The sequence below is a fragment of the Eumetopias jubatus genome, unplaced genomic scaffold (genome assembly GCF_037043125.1).
Source record: "Eumetopias jubatus isolate StellerSeaLion01/CBP00866 unplaced genomic scaffold, mEumJub1_p1.0 scaffold_9, whole genome shotgun sequence".
Taxonomy (NCBI): Eukaryota; Metazoa; Chordata; class Mammalia; order Carnivora; family Otariidae; genus Eumetopias; species Eumetopias jubatus.
In genome coordinates this window covers 22,411,381-22,434,685 of record NW_028274815.1, presented here as the reverse complement: position 1 = coordinate 22,434,685, position 23,305 = coordinate 22,411,381, and the positions used below count along the sequence as shown (strand labels likewise).

Below are 23,305 nucleotides of genomic sequence, written 5' to 3'. Positions count from 1 at the left end.
CTCGGACGGCGCCGGGGTAGTTACTCCCACTCCAGCCGGGCCCTGTCCGCTACACGGCCGGTAGTCTTGACGGTTAGGCAGGCTTCAGCGGCAACGAGGCCTAGGCGCGCCCTACACTCGATGCTCGCGTACAGGCCTCTTGGGAACCCGCGGGGCGCGACGGCCGTCACCGCGCAGGCGTCAATCTTCCTTTCTTGACACTGCAATTCCCAGAAGGCCACGCAGCGTCCCCCGCGCGGCTAAAGCCCGGGAGCCTCGCCAGCTCCGAAAGGGCGCGGGACTCTCGCCGCACTGCATTATGGAATACATAGTCTGAGAAAACGTCTTCGGGCCAAAGTACCCACGAAGCTCACATGTTTACCTTGTGCATTGGCGGCAGGGGGGTGGGGGGAGGGGGTCAATAAAGAGTAGCTACGAGATTTCGTCATAAAACCGCGACCAGACAGGCGGCGCCATCTTCGAACTTGGACTTCCGGAAGGACTTTGGTGAGGGTGAGTGTACCGCAGCGGGGTGAGCGGGGGCCCCACGATTACTCCTCCTCCTCCTTTTCCCATAGCACTAAGATATTGGGAACCAACTCCCGACCCCGCTGTTCCTTCTCTGCATAGCATCGCGACCTGCAGCCCCCGCGCTGCTACAGAAACTATCACACTCCCCACCTCCTTCCCTGTAGTGCAACCAGACATCCCTCATCCCTGCTAATCACGGCTCTTGCCTTCTTCCCCGACGCGGTGCGGTAACACGGCATCCTGTGTCCCGGCCGCGGCGCTGCTTGCATTCCATCCCTCGGACTCAGCGAACCTTCAGTAGTTCTGAGCCTCAGAAAACTCAGGGCTCGCTCCCAACGCAGGCTAGTGGTGGAAGCTGCCCCCACACCCATGACTGAGGAAGGGCAGGCGATCACTCCTAGAGTGGTAGCGGGTTAGCCTCATTCTGCTGCGTCCCATCCTCTTCCTCCATGAGGCTCTTCTAACCCCGGGGTTGTGCCCCGCGCGCTCCAACCCCATTGGCGCAGCCAAGGGCCAGTTATGTTTCCCTTCTGGTGCTTTTATCCCGCGGCAAGTAGGCTGTCTGCTGGGGAAGGCGGAGGAGGGGACTTCAGCCCCACCCGTGGTAACTCACTTTGTTAGAGAGGTGTAGTGTGTATGGCGAAGCCTATTCGCCCTAGCGGCGTATTGTTAAACAAACTTAAGCCATTCCTGTTCCTTGGTTACTTTTTGCCATCCCTTCTTATCTAATGTACTATTATTTTCTTAATAGTTTTCTTTAAATTGGTTTGTTTTTCAAGTTTAAGTACTTTAGTCTCAATCAAAGCAAGACAGATGAAACCGTGGGTTTCATGGGCGAGAGTTTTTTTGTTTTTGTTTTGGGAGAGCGCGCGCGCGCGCGGAGGGGAGTTGGGGGGAGGGGCAGAGGGAGGAGGGAATCTTAAGCTGGCTGCAAGCCCAGCGGGGAGCCGGATTCCAGAGCTCGGTCTCACGACCCTGAGATCACGACCTGAGCAGAAATCAAGAGTCTGAGGCTTCAGTGACTGAGCCACCCTGGCGCCCCCATGGGCTAGAGTTTTTCATACAAGTTAAAATAAATATAGTTAGATAAAGTCGTTCATTTTTGTATCACTAAAATCATCCTGCATAGCACCAGGTGCACCATAGGAACACTTTGGGAAACAGTGTATTAGACCAGTGTGTTTAAAGTAATTCCATCCTTTAGGAACTGTGTTAACTAATTATTTTCCTTGACTGGGGAAATCCTGGCAGCCTTGAAGCAGTATTGCAAACAAGTTGAGGTGCAGATGTAAACTTATATAAACTCGGGGCGCCTGGGTGGCTCAGTCAGTTAAGCGGCTGCCTTTGGCTCACGTCATGGTCCCAGGATCCTGGGATCGAGCCCCTCATCGGGCTCACTGCTCGGCAGGAAGCCTGCTTCTCCCTCTTCCACTCGCCCTGCTTGTGTTCCCTCTCTCGCTGTGTCTCTCTCTGTCAAATAAATAATAAAATCTTAAAAAAAAAAAAACAACACTTCTATAGGGGCGCCTGGGTGGCTCAGTCGTTGGGCGTCTGCCTTCGCTCCGGTCATGATCTCGGGGTCCTGGGATCGAGCCCCGCATCGGGCTCTCTGGTCCGCGGGGAGCCAGCTTCTCCCTCTCCCACTCCCCCTGCTTGTGTGTTCCCTCTCCCGCTGTGTCTGTCAAATAAATTTTTTTTTTAAAAGAAACTTCTATAAACGCTAGCACAAATTTATTAAACATTCCTTCCTTTACTTGTGTCTGGAATTTGTATTGTGAAATCATAAATGGAAATTGACCACCATACCCTGCTGCTGCCTTCTACAGGAGTGAATCCTTAAAGGGATTTTTTGCAGCTTGAGAGGTTAGTCGTTAAATCAACAAAGTTTTTATTATTGCACTTAACCATGTAACCAGGTTCTGGATTCAACAGTGAGTCAGGCAAGATCCTTATGAAACTTTTTTTTTTTTTAAAGATTTTATTTATTTATTTGACAGAGAGAGACAGCGAGAGAGGGAACACAAGCAGGGGGAGAGGGAGGGAGAGAAGCAGGCTTCCTGCTGAGCAGGGAGCCGGACATGGCTCTATCCCAGGACCCTGGGACCATGACCTGAGCGGAAGGCAGACGCTTAACGACTGAGCCACCCAGATGCCCCAAGATCCTTATGAAACTTCCAAGTGAGACAGATATGAAGTACATAAATAGTCATTTCTCTTATCACAAGAGAATTCCACATGGACTAAAGAGCTACATTTAAGGGCACCTGGGTGACTCAGGTCACGATCCCCAGTCAGGGTCCCTGCTCAAAAGGGAGTCTGTTTCTCCCTCTGCCTGCTGCTCCCCCCGGCTTGTGCTCACTCGCTGTCTCTCAAATGAATAAATAAAATCTTAAAAAGTTACATTTAAGATTCAAACTAGAGAGTATTAGAAGAAAATAGGATATGTTTATATTAGGGTAGGAAATGGCCTTTTAAGACACAAAACAACTCATAAAGGAAAAGATTGAGAAATTTAATTCAGAAAATATAACTTCAGTTTAGCAAGAAACATAAAGTTTTTTAAAAAGTAAAAACAAAGGCTCCTGGGTGGCTCAGTCAGTTGTGTGCAACTCTTGATTTCAGCTTAGGTCATGATCTCCGGGTATTATATGGAGCCTCAGGTATGGCTCCAAGCTCAGTGAAGAGTCAGTTTGAGATTCTCTCTCTCTCCCTCTTTGCCCCTCCCCCCTCTAAAATAATAATCTTTTTTAAAAAGTAGAAACAAAGTATTTGCAACAAAAATAGCAGCTCCACAGATCAATAAAAGATTGATTTGTCCTATAGAGGTATGGGCAAATTATATGTACAGGCAATTCATTAAAAAATACAGATGTCCCCTCTCTCTCTCTCTGACAAAGAAATAAATAAAATCTTTTTTTATTTTTATTTTTTTTTAAAGATTTTATTTATTTATTCATGAGAGACAGAGAGAGAGAGAGAGAGGCAGAGGGAGAAACAGGCTCCCAAGGAGCAGGGAGCCTGATGCGGGACTCGATCCCAGGACCCTGGGACCACGACCTGAGCCGAAGGCAGACGCCCAACCATCTGAGCCACCCAGGCGCCCCAATAAAATCTTTTTTTAAAAAATGAGGGTCCCTGGGTGGCTCAGTTGGTTAAGTGTCTAACAGCCTTTGGCTTAGGTCATGATCCCAGGTCCTTCGATCTAGTCCCACTTTGGGCTCCTTGCTCAGCAGGAAGCCTGCTTCTCCCTCTGCCTGCTGCTCCCCCTGCTTGTGCTCACATTCTCTCTCTCAGACAAAGGAATACGATCTTTTAAAAAAATGTATATAGATGTTCCAGGCGCCTGGGTGGCACAGTCAGTTAAGTAACTGACTTTTGGTTTCAGCTCAGGTCCTGATTTGAGTGTTATGAGATTGAGCCCCATGTGGTGCTCCGCAATGAGCAAGGAGTCTGCTTGAGATTCTCTCTCCCCCCTCCTTGTGCTTTTGCGCTTGCTCGCTCACTCAAATAAATCTTAAAAAAAAATACATATAGATAGATACATAGATGTCCAACAGATAAAAAGAAGTTGCTAACCTCAATCATTATCAGGACAATGCAAATAAATACAATAGGGAAGAATTCTTTCATGCAGTAGATTGGCAAAAATTAAAGACTAGCAAGGGTGTGGTAAAATGGGTACAATTATAATTCTAAGGAACACTGGATAGTAACTAGGAAGAATGAGAGATATATATATGTGTGTGTGTGTGTGTGTGTACTGATGTGGAAAATCCTTAAGGCATACATAGAAGTTCTCTTAACTTATACCTATTTAACTAGCTCCCTGTGTTAACTGACATTCCCCGTTTCCTCTGTAGAGTGTACAGACTGATGCCCGTGGCACACTGAATGCTTGAAGCCTATAGGCTTTTCTCCTATAGGCCTGGTCATTCTCTCTCCACTGATTGAGTTGAATGCTTGCCAAGATCATTGTAATGGTTCTCAACATTTTTTATGGCAGTTAATTTGTCATTATATTTATATAATTGTGATATGTTTAAATTTTAAAGAAATTTGAGTATGAAAGAGTTATTGCTATTAAAGCTAAGTTGAAATGTGGCAGATAAATAGGTACTTCGTTATTCTTTACATTCTACATGTATTTACAAGTATTTTGTGTCAACTAAAAGTTTTATAAAAACAATTCTAAAAAAGAAAAGAAAGCAAACCAAGTTGAATGCTTTGGAAAGAAAAAAGAGGTACATTTGCCAAGAAACAAAGAGGCTGCCAAATAGGTGTGAGTGAGACAGCTGTAAAAGATCGAGGAAAAGTTTGTAAAAATCTAAAACTTCATTGCACTTAAACTGCCTCTGAAGAAAAGAGAATGTTCCAAGAAAGGTGTGGTCAGTAGCGTCCGTGCTGCTGAGAGATCGAGTTAAATGAGACTGAGAAGTGCCCACTGCATTAGTTGACCCAGCAACTATTGATGACTTCAGCCTCAGTGATGAGTTGGAGGGCAATATCCTAGTCAAAATGAAGCAGGATAATTAAAACATCAAGGGCAGACAGCTCTTTAAAAGTTTGACTGTGAGAGGGAGGAAGAATTTGGGTTGAAGGATTGTTGTGTGTGTGTTAAGATGAGAATTAGAGACATGTAAATGCAGTTGGGAAACAAACAATGTAAAAGAAAAGGCTAAACAATTCCAGTGTCCTTAGGAGATGGGGGAGTAGAGCTAGAACACAAGTGGAAGTTGGGCTTAGAAAGTAGATGAGGGGTTCAGATGCAGGGAATGTTAGGCTACTTGACCAGACGTCGAAGTATGTCCCACATAATGGCTTTGGGTTTTGTTTCGGAAATCAGAGGCAAAATCATCTGAGAACCAGGGGATCAGAGGTTGGGGGTGAGGGAATGTGGGGGCTGACAAGAGAGAAAGTGTGATTGCTAGCACTCCGGCAGCTTAGATGCACGCATAGAGAAAAAGGATGGTTGGTTCATCCAGGGCTTAAATTTTGCCAGTCCTGTGGAACAAAAAGACAAGAAAGGAACTTTATACTATCAACAAAAGTCTGATTAAAATAAAGGCATCTAAGGTAGATAGGATGTGGCCAACACAGGGAGAAACTGGAGACATCAATGATGGTGGCTTGATATGGCTGAAGAATAGATAAAGTGATCGTAGTTAAGCAATCTAGATATAATGATGGGAGGTTGTGATCAGATAGTGGGATGTCTTTGTGATTTTAGAGGTTAAAAGGATTTGTGAGACAAGGTCCAGTGTATTACAGTGAGTGAGTAGCAGTGGGTTAGCTGAATGTTACGGGCTTCAAAGGAACAGTTTTTACAAAATAGGGAGGACTGCTGGTCTACAAGTGCATTTGGAGAGGAACTGACAAGACACTGATCCCACCTTCTACAGTGGGGTCAGTGGGATGTGAGAGAAGGAAAAAACCTCCACTTGATAGCCTGGAAAGCTAGAAATTTCAGTTCCTGGAATTTTTTTCCATCCAAGATTCTGAATATGATAGGTCTTGCCAGTCAGATGTGGTCTCAAATTTGGACCCGAGTTTAGAGAGGAGAGAGGCAGGCCATACATTTTGACAGTTCAGATTGTGGCAGGGGTATGATTGTGGACCTGGGAGCCGAGCAGGGTCTTCCCTCTTGAGTCAGGTCGCTCTGATCAGTGCAGAGGCCGTTCATGGAGCCATCAGCTGTGGCAGGAACTTCTTGATTCGCAGGTGCCTCCTCATCATGGCGTAGGAGAGGTCTTGTGGTTCTTGAACTAGCAGCTGCCAGACAACTTCCCATTTTGACCAGCACTTGTTCCTAAACTGCCCCTCCTCACCCCCAACCCTCCCAATGATCCTGCATGCAGGTGGTTCTCAAACTTGCCTGTGCATCCAAGTAATCTGAAGGGCTTTGTGAAGACAAAAAGTGCTGGCCCCATCCCAGAGTTTTTGATTCAGTAGGTCTGGGATAGGACTGGAAATCTGCATTTTATTTTATTTATTTATTTTTTTTAAAGATTTCATCTATTTATTTGACAGAGAGAGAAAGCACAAGTAGGCAGAGTGGCAGGCAGAGGGAGAGGGAGAAGCAGGCTCCCCGCTGAGCAGGGAGCCGGACGCGGGGCTCGATCCCAGGACCCCGGGACCATGACCTGAGCCGAAGGCAGCCGCTCAACCGACCAAGCCACGCAGGCGCCCCTGGAAATCTGCATTTAACAAATTTCCAAGGGATGCTAATGCTGCCAGGACCATGCTTTAGGAGCCACTGATGTGAACCATGTAATAATACCCAGTAATAAATCCCTTTTAGCTGAACTGGCTAGAGAGGATTCTGTTCTGTGTGCTGAACCTTGACCAATAGAGAGGTCAAATAATCATTTTATTCATGTCTTCTCTGTCCTTATCTACTTGATTGGTCAGTGGTTAAAAGAAGTAGTTCTTGTATTTCCTGAAGATTTGGCTTTGTTTTGATGCTATGTCATTTGATGAATTAAGAGTTCATGACATTTATCTTTTATATAATTTGAAGTTTTATTTATTATCAAGTATTCCCTTTTTGTCCCATTTAATACTTTTTCCCCTGAATTCAACTTTGTTGTTAACAAAACTCCTGTTTTCTTTGTGCCTACATTTGCCCTATATATTTTTATATCTTTTGACTTCCAGCTCTTTGAGTTCCTTTGTTTTAGACATCTCTTTCAAAGCATATAGTTTGGCTTTTATTTATTTATTTATTTATTTTAAAGATTTTTATTTATTTGACAGAGAGAGAGACAGCGAGAGAGGGAACACAAGCAGGGGGAGTGGGAGAGGGAGAAAGCAGGCCTCCCACCGAGCAGGGAGCCCGATGCGGACCCTGGGATCATGACCTGAGCCGAAGGCAGTTGCTTAACTGACCGAGCCACCCAGGTGCCCCATAGTTTGGCTTTTAAGTCAATCCAAATCTTTATTTTATTTTATTTTTTTAATGGATGAATTGATCTTTGGTTATTGTTATAGTCATATCTTATGTCATCTTGTAGGTCTTTTCTTTGTGTTTCTTTTATTTCAGTCTCTTACTCTGTAGCCTTTAAAAGCAATTCCTTCTTTTTTTTTTTTTTAAAGATTTTTTTAATTTATTTATTCATGAGAGAGAGAGAGAGAGAGAGAGGCAGAGGGAGAAGCAGGCTCCTAAGGAGCAGGGAGCCCGATGTGGGACTCGATCCCAGGACTCTGGGATCGTGACCTGAGCCGAAGGCAGACGCTTAACCATCTGAGCCACCCAGGCGCCCTAAAAGCAATTCCTTCTGATTCCTGTGGCCCACTAGGCATTTTGGAAGCAATATTGTATACTACTTTGGTTCTGTTAAACATCCTTAAGGCATATACAGATCTATGGGGGATTCCTTCCTGAGATTTGAGCTATTTCTCCTTTGTCATAGACAGGCAGGTTATTCTGGCCAAAAACTGGGCCCTTGCAGAGTTCTGTGTTGCTCAGCTTTTTGGTTTGGTGTTCAGTGTTTTGTTTATCTCTATCAGTTTACTTTTGCCCATGGTTGCACAAATGATTTTCTGGGTTTGGAAAAAAAGAATGAAGAGGGGCGCTTGGGTTACTCAGTCGGTTAAGTGACTGACTCATGATTTTGGCTCAGGTCATGATCTCAGGGTCATGGGATCGGGCCCTGCTTTGGGCTCTGCTTCAGACTCTGCACTCAGCAGGAGTCAGCTTGAGACTCTCCCTTTCCTTCTGCCCCTCCCCTGCTCTGGTGCATGCATGAGTCCTCTCTCTCTCTCTCTTTTTCTCAAAAAAAAAAAAAGGATTCATGACAGTTTTTTAGTCCATTCTTCAATGTGGGAAAGGTCTCTTAATGTGGTAGGATGTTCCTTAATTATCTCATAGCCATCCACCTCCCCTACTCAAGGAAAAAATTAATGGCAGGGCACTAGAGAACTCTTACTTATTATTAAATAAATCTATTCCTTGACTAGTATTCACAAAGATGGATGTTAGCTCTAGGCATCCTCCTTCAATTTGGTCTAAATTTTATGTATCGGCAGCTATTCTTTTATTTATTTATTTATTTATTGACGTATCATGTATTTTTTATTTCAGGGGTACAGGTCTGTGATTCATCGGCCTTACACAACACACAGCGCTCACCATAGCACATACCCTCCCCAGTGTCCATCACCCAGCCACCCCTCGGCAGCTATTCTTTGTAGTCTATTCCTCGGAGGTTTAGGAAGATTTTTTCACCCTCTCTTTTTATTTTTTGAGGGGAAGACAGTGATTCATTTCATTGGGTTTTAAGGAAAGAAGTTGAATGATTGTTCATTCACTGCATTATCCTTACGAGTAAACTTAAGAGCTTTAAATTAAACTGGCCGAAGAATATAATGCTTGGCACATAGCATTTAATAAATAAACGGTAGCTTTCTTATTACCCGTTTATTGCTAGCTCTGCTAGTGTGTAAGTTCCTTGAGGGCAGGGACCTTGTCTGTCTTGTTTATTGTCATGTTACCAGTTCCTAGAACAGTACCTGACATAGAAGATGCTTAGTAATTATTGTGAAAGGAATGAGTGATCAGGGAGTGGTTGGGTTTCTGGCTGGGGGGTGGGCGGTGGGTGGGATGGGAGGAGAAAAGATAGGAAAGGAGAAAACTCTGAGCCGGTGCAAATAGCTTTTGCCTTCTACTCATGTGTATGTCTCTATGCAGGGGCAGCCATTTTAGGGGGTGCTGATGGATACCTGCGGGGTCGGCTGTGTTGCCCTGGGGGAGGCCGGCCCCGTGGGGAACATGACTGTGGTAGTGTCTCCGGGACAAGAGGTGCTAAATCAGCTTGATGTCAAGGCCTCTTCAGAAACTAGTGCCGAGGCTTCCATAGAGATGTCTTTACCTCCACCTTTGCCTGGATTTGAGGATTCTCTTGATGAGAGGAGGCTCCCTGCAGAACAAGAAAGCCTCTCCAGACTCGAACAGCAAGGTATATACCGTGTCCTTTCCTATTTTTATCTCCCCGTGCTTAGCTTAAGGTAAAAGAGAGCAGGGTGAGCTCACAGGATCTTACCGACCTGGGTATGGTGTAATCCGTCCGACGGAGGTTTGAGCTCTGCTCTCGTCTCACCCATATTCTTCTCTACAGATCTTTCTTCAGAGATGTCAAAGGGCTCAAAGCCTAGGGCCTCAAAGCCTGGCCGGAAGAGAGGTGGTAGCACACGGAAAGGCCCCAAAAGGCCCCAACAGCCTAATCCTCCATCAGCCCCTCTGGTTCCTGGTCTCTTAGATCAATCCAACCCTCTATCCGCCCCCATGCCTAAGAAACGAGGTCGAAGGTCCAAGGCAGAGCTGCTACTGCTGAAGTTGTCCAAAGACCTTGATCAGCCAGAGTCTCCACCTCCAAAGAGGCCCCCTGAGGACTTTGAGACCCCTCCTGGGGAACGACCCCGCCGAAGGGCTGCCCAAGTGTAAGGATTGTGGGGCACAGCTTGGTGGAGGGCGGTCGGGGTGAAGGGTTGGCGGGGGCAGATGTTGGAGAGCTGAGAGGCTGTGACGAGTTGTCAGGTAAGCAGCGGGTAGCGTCTGGCTTCTGGGGACTTGAGCCATCTTCTAGCTCTTATCACAGCAACTTTTTTATCTGTTGCTGAGTTTGTCCAGGAGATTGCTTTCTGTGCCTTGTTTCCTGTCACATTTTTCAGTTTCCTCTAGGTCTTCATTGCGATTTTCCCCGCCCAGTATCTGTTGGTCTCTGTGTGCCCTCCCATTCTTTTCTGGGCTCTTACTGATCTCTGACTGTGGTAGAGGGCAAGTGCCTTGGACTTGGAGTTGGCAGACCTGGGTTCAGATTCCACATGTGTGATCTGAGCCCTCCCTTGGCCAAGTCCCTTAACTTCCCTAAATTTCTGGTTCTTTTTCAAAGGGGGAGGGGAAATGAATAGCTGCTTCACAGGGTCACTGGGCAGACCCAGTGGGATAATCGGCCAAGTGTCTGGAAAAGTGGGTTCTCCGTTAAGTGTTTGCTCTGACTCTGCCCTGTCCCGCAGGGCACTTCTGTACCTTCAGGAACTGGCTGAAGAGCTCTCAACGGCCCTGCCCGCTCCAGTGCCCTGTCCTGAGAGCCCCAAGGTGAGCAGCCCCGCCAAAGCGAAGAAAAACCGGCAGCAGGCAGCCTGTCAAGGTGGAGAGGAGGATGACGCCGCACGGGATGAAGACTTTGTTCTCCAGGTTGAGGCTGAAGATGGAGATGAAAGCGAGGGCCCAAGCGAGAGCTCCTCTGACCCTGAGCCTGTGGTGCCTCAAAGCACCCCACGAGGATCCACTTCAGGGGTAATCTGAGTGAACAAGAAAGCGAATGGGGAGGCAGAGGGATTGTTAGGGGGGTCTGCAGGGTGCCCTAGCGGAAAGCTTTGGCCTAGTAACTGATGGCCAAAAGAAGTAAACGAAGAAACGATGAAAGAGCCGAGCAGGCGGGGGCTGGCGGTGTAAGTGCATGAGGTCGCTCACTCAGCTACCGAGTGCCTCCTCCGCACTAGGAAACACACGTGACTAAGACAGCCTCCTGCCTCACAGACTCCACCGTGTGATGAGGGCTTCCCTGGGTGGGAACCAAATGCTTTGGCGTGCCAAGGAGGGCAGTGAACTGCTGGGGCTTCACAGACAAGTGATGGCCGAGCTGGGTCTTGAAAGGTGAACAGGAGTTTGCCAGAGAGAGTGGTCTCTGGGAATTCCCAGGATAAGACCGCAGCAGGCAGAGCTGTTGAGAGCCCTCGGCAAGTTCCCAAAGGTATAGAAATGCCCTGCGGGACCAGCGGGGGCAGCAGTGGGGCATTAAACTCGAGGAGATGGAAGGACAGACTGGTAGGAGCCAACACAGGTGTTTGTGTGTTTGTTGAATTGTGGTAAAACATACATAACATAAAATTTGCCATTTAAAAATGTAAATTATTTTTGGGGGCGCCTGGGTGGCTCAGTCCGTTGAGCATCCAACTCTTGATTTTGGCTCAGGTCATGATCTCACGGCTGTGAGATGGAGCCCCGTGTCAGGCTCCGTGCTAGGCGTGGAGCCCGCTTGAGACTCTCTCTCCCCCCCTCCCTCTGCTCTCCCCCCCGAAAAAGTACAACTGAGTGGCGTCAGCCCATTCCTAGTGTTGTGCAGCCATCACTGTTACCCATTCCCAAGACATTTTCATCATCACAGAAACTCTGTGCAACAGAGGTTTTTAAGTACAAAAATAACGTGATCAGTTAGGACGATAGGTCAGTCTGCAGTGGGCGGTCAGAAGACAGCTTCGGTTATCCAGGTCATGATAGGGAGAGCCTGGATCAGGCTGTGAAGCAAGCCAAGGTGGGGGGCAGGTACAAGAGACATTTCAGAGAATTAGCAGCACTTGGCAGTTGCTGCAAAGGAAGGAGTAGGAGTTCCTAGCTTAGATGGTGCTCTTAAGTGCTGGACTTTGGGACAGCGGAACGGTGGGAGCGTGGGAGGAGTGAGGGTGAGCAGGGGAGGTGATGGGCTCATTTTCTGACATGCTGAATTGGAGGTGCCTGGGTGCCGTGAGCCGTCCTACTGGAGATGTCTGGTTGCCAGTCGTGCATGGACATGTGCCTTCCTTGTCTCAAGCGCAACATTTAAGGGAACACCAAACCCCTCAGTAATCAAGATAAATATTTTGATGCAACATTTTAACAAATAAAGGTAATGCAGGGTGCTTCTGTGGCTCAGGCGGCTAAGCATCGGCCTTAGGCTCAGGTCATGATCCTGGGGTCCTGGGATCAAGCCCCGTGTTGAGCTCCCTGCTCAGTGGGGAGTCTGCCTCTCCCTCTCCCTCTGCCCCGTCCCCCGTTGGTGCTCTCAGTCTCTCGCACTCGCTCTCTCAAATAAATAAATAAAATCTTAAAAAAGAAAAAACACAACAAATTTATGGTGAACAAAATATCAAAGTTTTAAATAAAGACAGGAACTGTATTACTGATTTTCCTTTTGCCTTAGGCTCTATAATATGGGTTGGCACCACACTGTAAAAGTCTAGAATTCGTAGGAAAGCTAAAACTGGGTAAAGTTTACATTTACTAAGAAGTCAAACATGGTAGTCAAAGCTGTGGACATGGGATGAGAGTATATGTATAGAGGGTTGAGGAGAAGACAGAGGGACTCTGGGAAACACCATCATTACCCAAACCTGTCAGAGGAGGGAGCGCCGGTGGGGGAATATCAGAGAGGCAGGAAGAATAAGGAGACACTATCCCATGGGACAGGGGTTTCAGGAAGCAAATAGAAGTCCTCTGAACCAAATGCCATGGAGACGCTGAGGAAGGTGAACAGAAAATACGTAACAGGCTTTGCAGTTCTGATGGAGGAGTGGGAGCAGAAGGTGGAGAAGTCATCGTAATGGCAGAAACATCAGTCTTTTAAGATCTGATAAGTCAGAGAGGAAGCTGCCAAGAAAAGTAGAAGCTGGGAAAGCTGCCTTCTGGGGACTTTCTCTTATCTCTAAAAGTCTCTCCCTAACTTATACTTTTTTCCCATTCGTTCCTCAGAAGCAGAAGCCACACTGCCGGGGAATGGCTCCCAATGGCTTACCAAATCACATCATGGCTCCTGTTTGGAAGTGCCTCCATCTCACCAAGGACCTGTGAGACTTGAGGAAGGGGGCTGGGGATGAGAAGGTGGTGGCGTGCAAAGGACCACCTAGAAGTGGGGCCACGGGAAAGAGGGCACTCCCAGGGCAGGACACTGAAGACATTCATAACTAAAAGGCACTGCTCCAAAGGCAAGAGCTCCAGAGCTGTGCTGTCCAACATAGTAGCCTCTAGCTGTGTTTGGCCATTTAAATGTAATTTAAAATTAATTAAAAGTAAAAGTCGTTTCTGAGTTACACTAGCCACATTTCAAGTGCCCAGTAGCTACTTGGAGCTAGTGGCTAGTGTATCTGTCAGCACAGATGATAGATCACTTCCATCATTGTAGAAAGGGTTACTGGACAGCACTGCTCTAGAATTTCTCTTTTCCTTCATTAATGCTTCTTCTGTTCCTCCAGCCGAGAGCAGAAGCATTCATACTGGGAGTTTGCAGAATGGATTCCATTGGCCTGGAAGTGGCACTTGTTATCTGAACTGTAAGTTGAAGAGATATTCTAAAGCTGAGAGGGGGTGACACCCCTAAAGACAGGAGGGTGACAGGGAATCTTGGGATGGGTGAAACTTCCAGACTCACGCTGTTCTCTCGCCTGCCCCCAGTGAAGCGGCTCCCTACCTGCCCCAGGAAGAGAAGTCTCCACTGTTTTCTGTCCAGCGGGAAGGACTTCCTGAGGATGGCACACTCTACCGAATAAACAGGTGAAGATTGTGTATCTGTTTCTGATTCTAGGAGATAGAAATAGGAAAAATGAGTATTGAGAGGGATGACAGATTGGCCCTGTTCTTCCCCTGATGGTGTTCCAAGGGGTCCCAAGGTAGGAGTCCTGGCTAGATCTGGTTAACCTGCTCTAATTTGCAGTGCTCATCGCTGCTGGCCAGACTAAGGGAAGCGAGGGAGATGGAGGGCCAGTTTACCAAGTCACATCTACTCAGATAGACCCGGACAGACTGGCCCTGGAGAGAACACTGTAGTAGACCAGAACGCACAGCCTCTCATCTTTGAAGGTGAACTAGAGCTAGACAGGCTTTGGAAGAAAAAGAGGCAGACACAGATAGGTGGCTCAGGACTGTTCTCACCCATAGACCTTCTGCTTAGGCCAGTTCATACCAGTGTGAGCTGGAGCTGCCATTCTGTCCTCATTACCTTTTCTTTTTTTTTAAAGACTTAATTTTTTTGGAGCAGTTTTAGGTTCACAGCAAAACTGAGAGGAAGGTGCAGAGATCTCCCATATACCCCCTCTTCCCTCCTCCACATGCACAGCCCCCCTGTTACCAACATCCCCCATCAGAGGGCACGTGTGTTCTGATTGATGAACCTCTACTGATAGAGCAGCACTCGAAGTCCATAAGTTACATTAGGGGTCACTTCCGGTGTTGTGCATTCTGTGGATTCGGACAAATGTGTAATGACCCGTCTCCATTGTTAGGATACCATAGAGAGTATCCTAAAAATCCTCTGTGCTCTAAAAATCCTCTGTGCTCTAACCGCTCATCCTGCCCACCCCTCTGACTGTCGCTATCGCGGATCTTTTAATGTCTTTATAGTTTGGCCTTTTCCAAAATGTGCCATAGTTGGGATCACACAGTGTGGAGCCTTTTCGGGTGGGCTTCTTTCACTTAATGATATGCATTTAAGGTTCCTCCACGCCTTTTCGTGGTTTGATAGCTCATTTCTTTTTAGTACCAAATAATATTCCATTGTTTGGATGTTAATTTATCCATTCACCTACTGAAGTCCTTAATACCTTCTATTAATTCCTTTCTTCATCCCATCTTTGACTTTTCTTTAGATTTAGCTCGATCACAGCACACCCAGAGCGCTGGGATGTGTCCTTCTTCACGGGGGGGCCCCTCTGGGCTCTGGACTGGTGTCCGGTGCCAGAGGGGGCAGCAGCTTCGCAGTATGTGGCCCTTTTCTCCAGCCCTGACATGAATGAGACACACCCACTGAGCCAGCTTCATTCGGGTCCTGGGCTGCTCCAAGTCTGGGGCCTTGGGACCTTGCAACAGGAAAGCTGGTGAGGTGGGGCTGGGGCGCTGCCATGGGAGTGTGGTTGAGGAGGAGAGAACCTGGGCAGGGAAGCTGGGGGGGCGGTGCTGGGGAGAGGAGCTGAGGGCCTGGATGAGATGGGGCGGAGCACAGGCTCTGGCGGCCCTTGGCCCCTTCTCCCTGCCCATTTGCCCCATATGCTTTCTCTCCTCAGTCCTGGCAACAGGGCTCACTTTGTCTATGGGATTGCTTGTGACCACGGCTGTATCTGGGACCTCAAGTTCTGCCCCAGTGGAGCATGGGAACTTCCAGGCACTCCTCGGAAGGTACCTCCCTGTTGGTTGTGGGATGCCTTAGGACTCAGGCAGAACAGAGAGGCCCTATGAGGTCCCAGAGTTGACAGAGAGCCGAGGATGGAGTTTTCCCAGCAAATCCCTGTCATTTCCAGGGACCAGAACCTCAAAAGTTTTCTGAGAAGCCCTGAAGGCGGCAAGCCTCAGCACAGATCTGGTCTCCCCCTCTAGGCTCCTCTCCTGCCCAGGTTGGGCCTCTTGGCTCTTGCCTGCTCCGACGGGAAGGTGCTGCTGTTCAGTCTGCCCCATCCGGAGGCCCTGCTGGCTCAGCAGTCCCCAGGTGAGTAGCACAGTAGCCCAGGGGACGTGGTGCTGCCGTAGCCGGCCCTGTCCATCTCTCCTGAAAGTCCTCCCGGCCCAGCCTCTGGGACAGAGCCTCACTTAGCACCCCACTCACTCTGACTTCACCCCTCTTGTCCTGAACCTCTCTCTTTAGCAGCCTGCAAGGGGTACTCTCTCCTGCAGTCTTACCACTGGGCTCTTTCAGCCCACTCCCCTTCTCCCCCTTTCCCTGCTCTGTGCTCTCAGGCTCTCCCCTCCTGCTGCCACAGCTGATTGGCTGTGTAAAGAGCTGCTAAGGCTGATCTCCCCTGCCACACTCTTCTCCTTCCCCCAGTCCTGTGCTTGACCTCTCCTGTCCTAACTGCCACGTACACATAAACACAGTCTCTTTGTTGGGGAGAGAGGGAGAGAATGTAGAGCTGAAGATGAGCCCGAAGAGGAAGGGATTAGTGAGAGGCAGCTCCTGTTTGTCAAATTTGTTTTTCAACTGTACTGAGTATGTAAAGAAGAGGGCACCCAGGTTTGAGCCCCGAGAAATCCCATATTTGCTGGTCTGGCAGAGGAGTGGGCTGAGGAGTGAATAGGCAGTGAGGGAGTGAAGACAGATGCATGGACAATTCTTTCAAGTAGATTGGCTGTGAAGAACACATAGATGAGGGTGGGGCTGGAGGTGAGTAAGGGGGAAAGGAAGGGTTTGGTTTGTGTGTTTGTTTCATTTGGTTAGAAGACTGTGGTGCATATTTACGTCTGAATATGAGAATGACCCAGTAGGGAGAGAGAAGGTGGATCATTCAGGAGAAAGGAAAGATAACCAAATGAGCGAAGTTCTGGAAAAGGTGAGAGAGGGTGGGGAGGGAGCAGAGTGGAGCAGTTAGCCATTCTGACAGGAGGAAGGACACACTCAGGTACAACAGGGGGGGAAAAGAAGATGGGGCAGGTAGAGGTAGATTCATCAGTGTGCTGGAGGAGAGATGGCTGTCAGGGAAGGTCATTGTCAGATCAGGGGGGCTGATCTAAGAGCAAGGCAGGGCAGGACGTCAGTCCTCTGTTCCCAGAGCATCAGTTACTGCTCTTCTTCCCTCACAGATGCAATGAAGCCCGCCATCTATAAGGTGAGTGAGGAACCTGCTACCTTAGCCAAGGCTCCATCTTCTCGAGCCTCCCTTTCTGATTCCACAGTGAGTCTCCTTCTGCCTCTCCCCCTCTGCGGGATTAAACACTGATTTGAGCCTTTGTTGCAAATGTTAAGTATCTCTAACCCTAGTCCCTGCTCTTCTGTCCCTGCAGGTACAATGTGTGGCAACCCTTCAGGTAGGGTCTATGCAAGCTTCGGACCCCTCTGAGTGCGGTCAGTGCCTTAGCCTGGCCTGGATGCCCACCCGGCCCCATCACCACCTGGCTGCTGGCTATTATAATGGTAAAAAAACAAAACTATATATGCTTGTTTTTTGGTGGTGGTTTCCTTTTTGGTTCAATGCTGGACATTATGTTTAAGCAATGTAAAAAAATACAAAGAAGAAGGAAAAAAGTCACTAGAATTTTTCTGCTCAGAAAAACATAGTTAAGAACAAATGAACGGGGGCACCTGGGTGGCTCAGTAGGTTAAGCGTCTGCCTTTGGCTCAGTCATGATCTCGAGGTCCTGGGATCGAGCCCTTCATCGGGCTCCCTGCTCAGTGGGGAGTCTGCTGCTTCCTCTCCCTCTGCCCCTCCCCCCAGCTCATGCTCTCACTTGCTCGTGCTCTCTCTCAATAAAATCTTTAAAAACAAAAAGAGTGGATGAACATCATTTCATGGAGTTCTCTTTGCATATATAAAGATAAAAAGATCAGATGGTGAGAGCATTCTATAGTGATGGGATTATACTATATAAGCTATTTTAAAGATTTTACTTTTTAGTAATCACAGCCAACAAGGGGCTGGAACTCACAACCCCGAGGTCAAGAGTCGCATGCTCCACCGACTGAGCCAGCCAGGTGCCCCTACATAAGCTATTTTAAATGAAAATTATGAAATTTATTTACACTTTAATTTTTATAAAAGAGAAAGACTGAATTGAAACTGAGAGATGGGCTAACCTCCCCATAAGTGTTCCTTCGCCACAGAGATGTTAGTTCCTTAAAGATACTCTCAAGGTTTAAAAGGGGAGAGAAAAGGATCATAGATAAAGAGCATTCCGGTAGCTGAAGCCCACAGGCAACAATTTCACGGTTAGACCTCATCAGTAGTCTTGCCCCAGGAGGTCAGGAAATTAGCACTCTCACGCTTCTTCCTGTCCTTCTCTGTCTTTTATGTGTGTTTCCTTTGGTGCGGTGATTCTTACATCATCAGGGGGCATCATTCTTGATGCTGTTTTGCTGTCTTAATTCCCCGAGTTACAATTCTGCATTGAAACGATCACGCATGTCCACCAGTCTGTCCCTCTCAGTCTGCCCTTGTTGCTACGTGACTGGTACGGCTCAGCTCGAGTTCGCTGCCAATAAGCTTTTCCAAGAAAGGTTCATAGGTGCTACATTTCCTGAGTTTTTAGCTACAAATAGTTTCCCCAGCTATATTAAATTCTTACTGTTGGGGCGCCTGGGTGGCTCGGTCGGTTAAGCATCTGCCTTCGGCTCAGGTCATGATCCCGGGGTCCTGGGATCGAGCCCCACATCGGGTTCCCTGCTCAGCAGGGAGTCTGCTTCTCCCCTCCGCCACTCGTGCTCTCTCTTTCTCTCTCAAATAAGTAAAATCTTAAAAAAAAATAAATTCTTACTGTTCTTTAACTTGTCTTTTATTTTTATCAATGTTATGCTTTTGATTCCCTCCTCCTCTGCCAGCCTGGTCAGGGGGCAGCTTGTTTTGGGTCAGCAGAGTTAGTTTCTATTTGTTCATTTGTTTTCTGTTTCTCTACATCTTGTTGCTTTTGGCTCCTTGCCTGTTCTCTCTGTCTTAGAGCAGAGTTGGCATACGTTTCTCTAAAGGTGCAGATAGTGAATATTTTATGCCTTGTGGGCTGTTTGACCATTGTCGGAACTACTCAGCTCTGCCATTGAGCAATGAAGGTAGCCATACATTAGGTAAACGAATGGGTGTCACTCTTCCAGTCAGACTTTATTTACCAAAGCAGGCAGCAGGCTGTATTTGGCCCACGGGCTGTCATTCGCCAACCCTTGTCCTAGAGGGTTTATGCTTTTAAAAAAATCCCTTTGGGTGTGCCTGAGTGGCTCAGTCGTTAAGCGTCTGCCTTTGGCTCAGGTCATGATCCCAGGGTCCTGGGATCGAGCCCCACATCGGGCTCCTTGCTCAGCCTGCTTCTCCCTCTGCCACTCCCCCTGCTTGTGTTCCCTCTCTCGCTGTGTCTCTCTGTGTCAAATAAATAAATAAAATCTTTAAAAAAAATAAATCCCTTTGTTTCTATTTAGTAGGGAATAGAGGCTATTGGGTGTATTCAGTCTGCCTTTCAATCACAAGTCCCAAACTGAGCTATTTTTTGTTGGTGAGAGTTGGAGCTAAAATACCACAGAGGGAATGTTGGCTAGCTAATCACGATCCCTATATCCTTTCATAAGGGGGTCACATCTGAGGGTAAAAGGCAAAGGTCCTAGGAGCCCAGAGAAAGACATTAGAGCAAAAGAAGAGAGAACTTGCCTGTAATATCTATACATTCTATCCCTGTCTCAGGCATGGTGGTTTTCTGGAACCTTCCCACTAACTCACCCCTGCAGCGGATACGGCTCTCTGACGGCTCCTTGAAGCTCTACCCTTTCCAGTGTTTCCTAGCCCATGACCAGGCTGTGCGTACCCTTCAGTGGTGCAAAGCGAACAGGTACAGGACAGGAGAGCTGTGGGGTGGGAGGTGAGGCCCGGGAAGGCCGGTGCTCCGAGACTTGCTCAGATTTGATCTTCTCCCTCTTCTACCCTCTTTCCACAGTCATTTCCTCGTCTCTGCGGGAAGTGACCGCAAAATAAAATTCTGGGACCTTCGACGACCGTATGAACCCATAAACTCTATCAAGCGCTTCTTGAGTACAGAGCTGGCCTGGCTGCTCCCCTACAATGGTGTCACTGTGGCTCAGGACAACTGCTATGCCTCGTACGGCAGGATGCAGATGGGAGGAGCTCTAGGGACAGGCCCTAAGGGTTGGGGTGCAAAGTGTGCCAGATAGTGTAGGGTGAGGAGGGGTGAGAGTTGTTTCATTGAGGTAATTTGAATTCTGGAAGGAATTGGGAAAGGGAAATGAATGCTGTCTTGGAGAAAAGAAAGTTTTATTTTGTCTTCCTCTTACAGTTATGGACTCTGTGGGATTCATTATATTGATGCTGGTTACCTTGGTTTCAAGGCCTATTTCACTGCTCCTCGAAAAGGCACTGTCTGGGTGAGCCCCTGTCTTCGTTACACAGGAAAACGATTCCTTTACTCACCTCCTGGTGGTCAGGAAGAGGCAGTAGTTCTGCATAGAAGTAGATAGATGTGTGGTAACTGTATCATCAGGGATAAAGGTTAGGATAAACTTTTTTTTTATTTAAATCCAATTAATTAACATATAGTGTATTATTAGTTTCAGAGGTAGGGTTCAGTGATTCATCAGTCTTATATAGTGCTCATTACATTATGTGCCCTCCTTAATGTCCATCCCCCAGTGACCCCATCCCTCCACCCGATAAACTCATTTTTGTTTCTGTGTGTGTGTCTTCCACTTCAGACTGTGTGGCTGTTTCCAGCTCACAGAACGGAAACAGTATGAGTGAGTGAATGAATGAAAGAAATCTGTCTCTTTTTATTAGAGTCTTTCAGGATCCGACTGGCTTGGGACAATAGCCGCAGGAGATATATCCGGGGAGCTCATTGCAGCCATATTGCCTGATATGGCACTGAACCCAATAAATGTCAAGCGACCTGTAGAGAGAAGATTCGTACGTACATGAATATTTAATGGTAGCACCATCTTTTGGGTCCTAATCCACATGACCTCCTAAGTTAGAACTGTAAATTTGGATGAGGTCTCCCAGACCTGATACTGTTCCTGGAAGTCTTAGCACAAAGTTGTACATAATCTTCCCCTACCCTAGTGTATCTGTGCATGTGCTTAAACATACTACCTTCTTCCATCTTCAAGTCTTTCTTACCCAAAAACCAATTTTCTCTCTCTCCCTTTTTTTAAGTAGGCTCCATGCCCAGCGTGGAGCCCAATGCAGGGCTTGAACTCACGACCCTGAGATCAAGACCTGAGCTGAGATCAAGAGTCGGACGCTTAACCGACTGAGCCACCCAGGCGCGCCCCATCAATTTTCTCTTTTATTCTGTCTCCAGTATTATAGGACCTAATCTCATGGTCTCCTTTCTAGCCTATATATAAAGCAGATCTGATGCCGTATCAGGACAGCCCTGAAGGTCGAGACCATTCTTCTACTTCATCTGAGGCCCCCAACCCTCCCAAAGCTCGAACTTACGCTGAAACTGTCAACCATCACTACTTGCTCTTTCAAGACACAGATTTGGTAAATTGAGGCCAGGAGAATGGGTGTGGCATTTTAAAAAAAGAAAACTTTAGTCCTGGTACAGTAGGGCATTGTAAGGAGTTGCAGCACAAAGATGCAAGACTGAGAAGCTGCTGGCTTTCTCCCTCCTCCCCAGGGTTCCTTCCATGATCTCCTCCACAGGGAGCCAATGCTGCGCATGCAGGAAGGAGAGGGGCATTCGCAGCTCTGCCTGGACAGGCTGCAGCTAGAGGCTATTCACAAGGTAAAAACCTTGTCTCTCTCATCTTCTCCACCCTTCTTCACTCTCATTTGCTCCCAACTCTGAAGCTATGATCAATGAAATGGGGGATGAAAAGGTAGCAGAGGGAAGGAAGGAAGACCGCTCTGGCAGCCTGATCCTCCAGAGCGTGATAGACCTACCTCTTTCCTGCCTCTCTTACCCCATCATGGTCCTATCCTTTCGTATTGTCGCCCTTTTTCTCCCCCCTTACAGCTAGGATTCACCCTAAAGCACCAACTGTGAACATCTCTCTTGTTTTCAATTCTCTTCCCAGGTCCGCTTCAGCCCAAACCTGGATTCCTATGGATGGCTGGTATCTGGGGGACAGTCTGGGCTGGTTCGGATCCATTTTGTCCGTGGACTCACCTCACCCCTGGGCCACCGTATGCAGCTTGAGAGTCGAGCCCACTTCAGTGCTATGTTCCAGCCGTCCTCCCCAATTAAAGGGCCTGGCTTCCCTCCAACCAGCCATCGCCTTCTGCCCGGTCCCTAGTCATGGTCCACACAGGACCTTTGGAATGAAATCTGCCAGGAACAAATGGCCCCCCATGCACAATGCCATAGGAACTGGGGTCTTCATGGATAGTGATGCTGCCAGACCTGGACCTTTAGATCTGCCTTGCCAGGACTCCTTAGATACCTCTCCTTCCACAGACTTCTGTCATCACAGCCCCCTGCGGGCGGGGGGGCTATCCCTCCACAAACTCTCAAGGCTCCTCAGCCTACAGCTATGGCTCATGAGTAACACTCAGGCCTGACCTAGGCTTGGAAGTCAAATTGCTCATATTGAGCATATTGTGAAGTGGGTAAAGCTAAGTAAAGGTACTGGGTGTTTTTGAGACCACACGTGAGTGGGTGTTTGGAGAACTGGAGAGGGTATCCACATGAAGGCTCCTGTGTGACTATATTCCAGGATCCAGTATTACTGCCTTCTCAACTTCCTCTTTAGAGTAACCAACACACAGGCCCAGGAGGGGTGATAGTAATTTATTGGACTGAAGCTGCTTATAGTACTTCTTTAACTGAGGAACATCACAAACACCCTACCAGGAGAACAGTGGCTCAGATCTTACTTGCTCCTGCTTATGAAATATTTCCAATCACTGGTCGTCTGACCCTACTTGAACACTCCTAGGCAGTCATGTTTTAAAAAATCTTCCTTTATATCAAGTCAAAGAGTATACTTCTATAAATTTCTCCATGGGTATTAGGAAATCTAGTCATTTTTCCCTGTGATTGCCTTTTTGAGTATATTTAAAAATAGCTATCATGTGTTTCCCAAGTCTTTTCTTCTGTAGATTAAATATCTTCAGTTACTTTAACCATTCTTTACACGTCATGATTTTTGGTCCCTCATGATACTGTCACATTGTTGACTTATTAAACATGTCTAGCTACTTTATCTCCAGTCTCTGTATAGGAGGTGTTTAAAACCCAAGTACTGTAATGTATTGTTACATCTCCTCTCGTTAGTCCTCTTATGGGGTGCTGCAGACTCATAGGGACTGCAGTACTGCCTCCTAACCAAAGACAGACCCCAGCAATGAGAAATAGGCAAACCATAGTCTTAGAGTGTACAGGAGTACAATCAAGTTTGGGGAAGTAGATGACGTCAGAAAAAAGGGAAATACACAGCCAGCTCCAACTGAAGGGAGTGGAGATTAATTTAGTGCCTACCTGGAACAAAACCCACTGGCACTGTGGACTGGTTGGCCAGATAACTGGGGACAGCTTTCTGCCTCTTGGGTGTAGGGAATTTGTCGTATGTCAAGAAGAAAGGCATCAAGCAGTTCAGTTTCCTTCCTGTACGGAAGAGGAAACAGA

At 47.5% G+C, this 23,305-nt stretch overlaps 1 protein-coding gene across 1 annotated transcript; it reads left to right on the top strand.

Annotated features, from left to right (window-relative positions):
• Window positions 1-386: 386 nt before the first annotated feature.
• On the top strand, window positions 387-22,325 carry GTF3C2 (general transcription factor IIIC subunit 2). The gene is made up of 19 exons (XM_028099429.2): window positions 387-492; window positions 9,197-9,464; window positions 9,624-9,945; window positions 10,522-10,804; window positions 13,016-13,110; window positions 13,516-13,593; window positions 13,715-13,813; window positions 14,905-15,132; window positions 15,319-15,430; window positions 15,629-15,737; window positions 16,826-16,851; window positions 17,027-17,156; window positions 19,402-19,546; window positions 19,652-19,813; window positions 20,009-20,096; window positions 20,506-20,634; window positions 21,067-21,219; window positions 21,356-21,463; window positions 21,756-22,325. Exons 2-19 carry the CDS (start codon window positions 9,221-9,223, stop codon window positions 21,972-21,974), a joined length of 2,730 nt encoding a protein of 909 aa, XP_027955230.1. The 5' UTR covers window positions 387-492; window positions 9,197-9,220; the 3' UTR covers window positions 21,975-22,325.
• Window positions 22,326-23,305: the final 980 nt, after the last annotated feature.

What these genes read in the sequence shown, in the direction of transcription:
- GTF3C2 (XM_028099429.2), top strand. Translation starts at nt 9,221, where the DNA reads ATGGATACCTGCGGGGTCGGCTGTGTTGCCCTGGGGGAGGCCGGCCCC. An exon ending in CGCCGAAGGGCTGCCCAAGT is followed by an intron (nt 9,946 to 10,521) that starts GTAAGGATTGTG and finishes CCTGTCCCGCAG; the next exon opens with GGCACTTCTGTACCTTCAGG. An exon ending in CTCCATCTCACCAAGGACCT is followed by an intron (nt 13,111 to 13,515) that starts GTGAGACTTGAG and finishes CTGTTCCTCCAG; the next exon opens with CCGAGAGCAGAAGCATTCAT.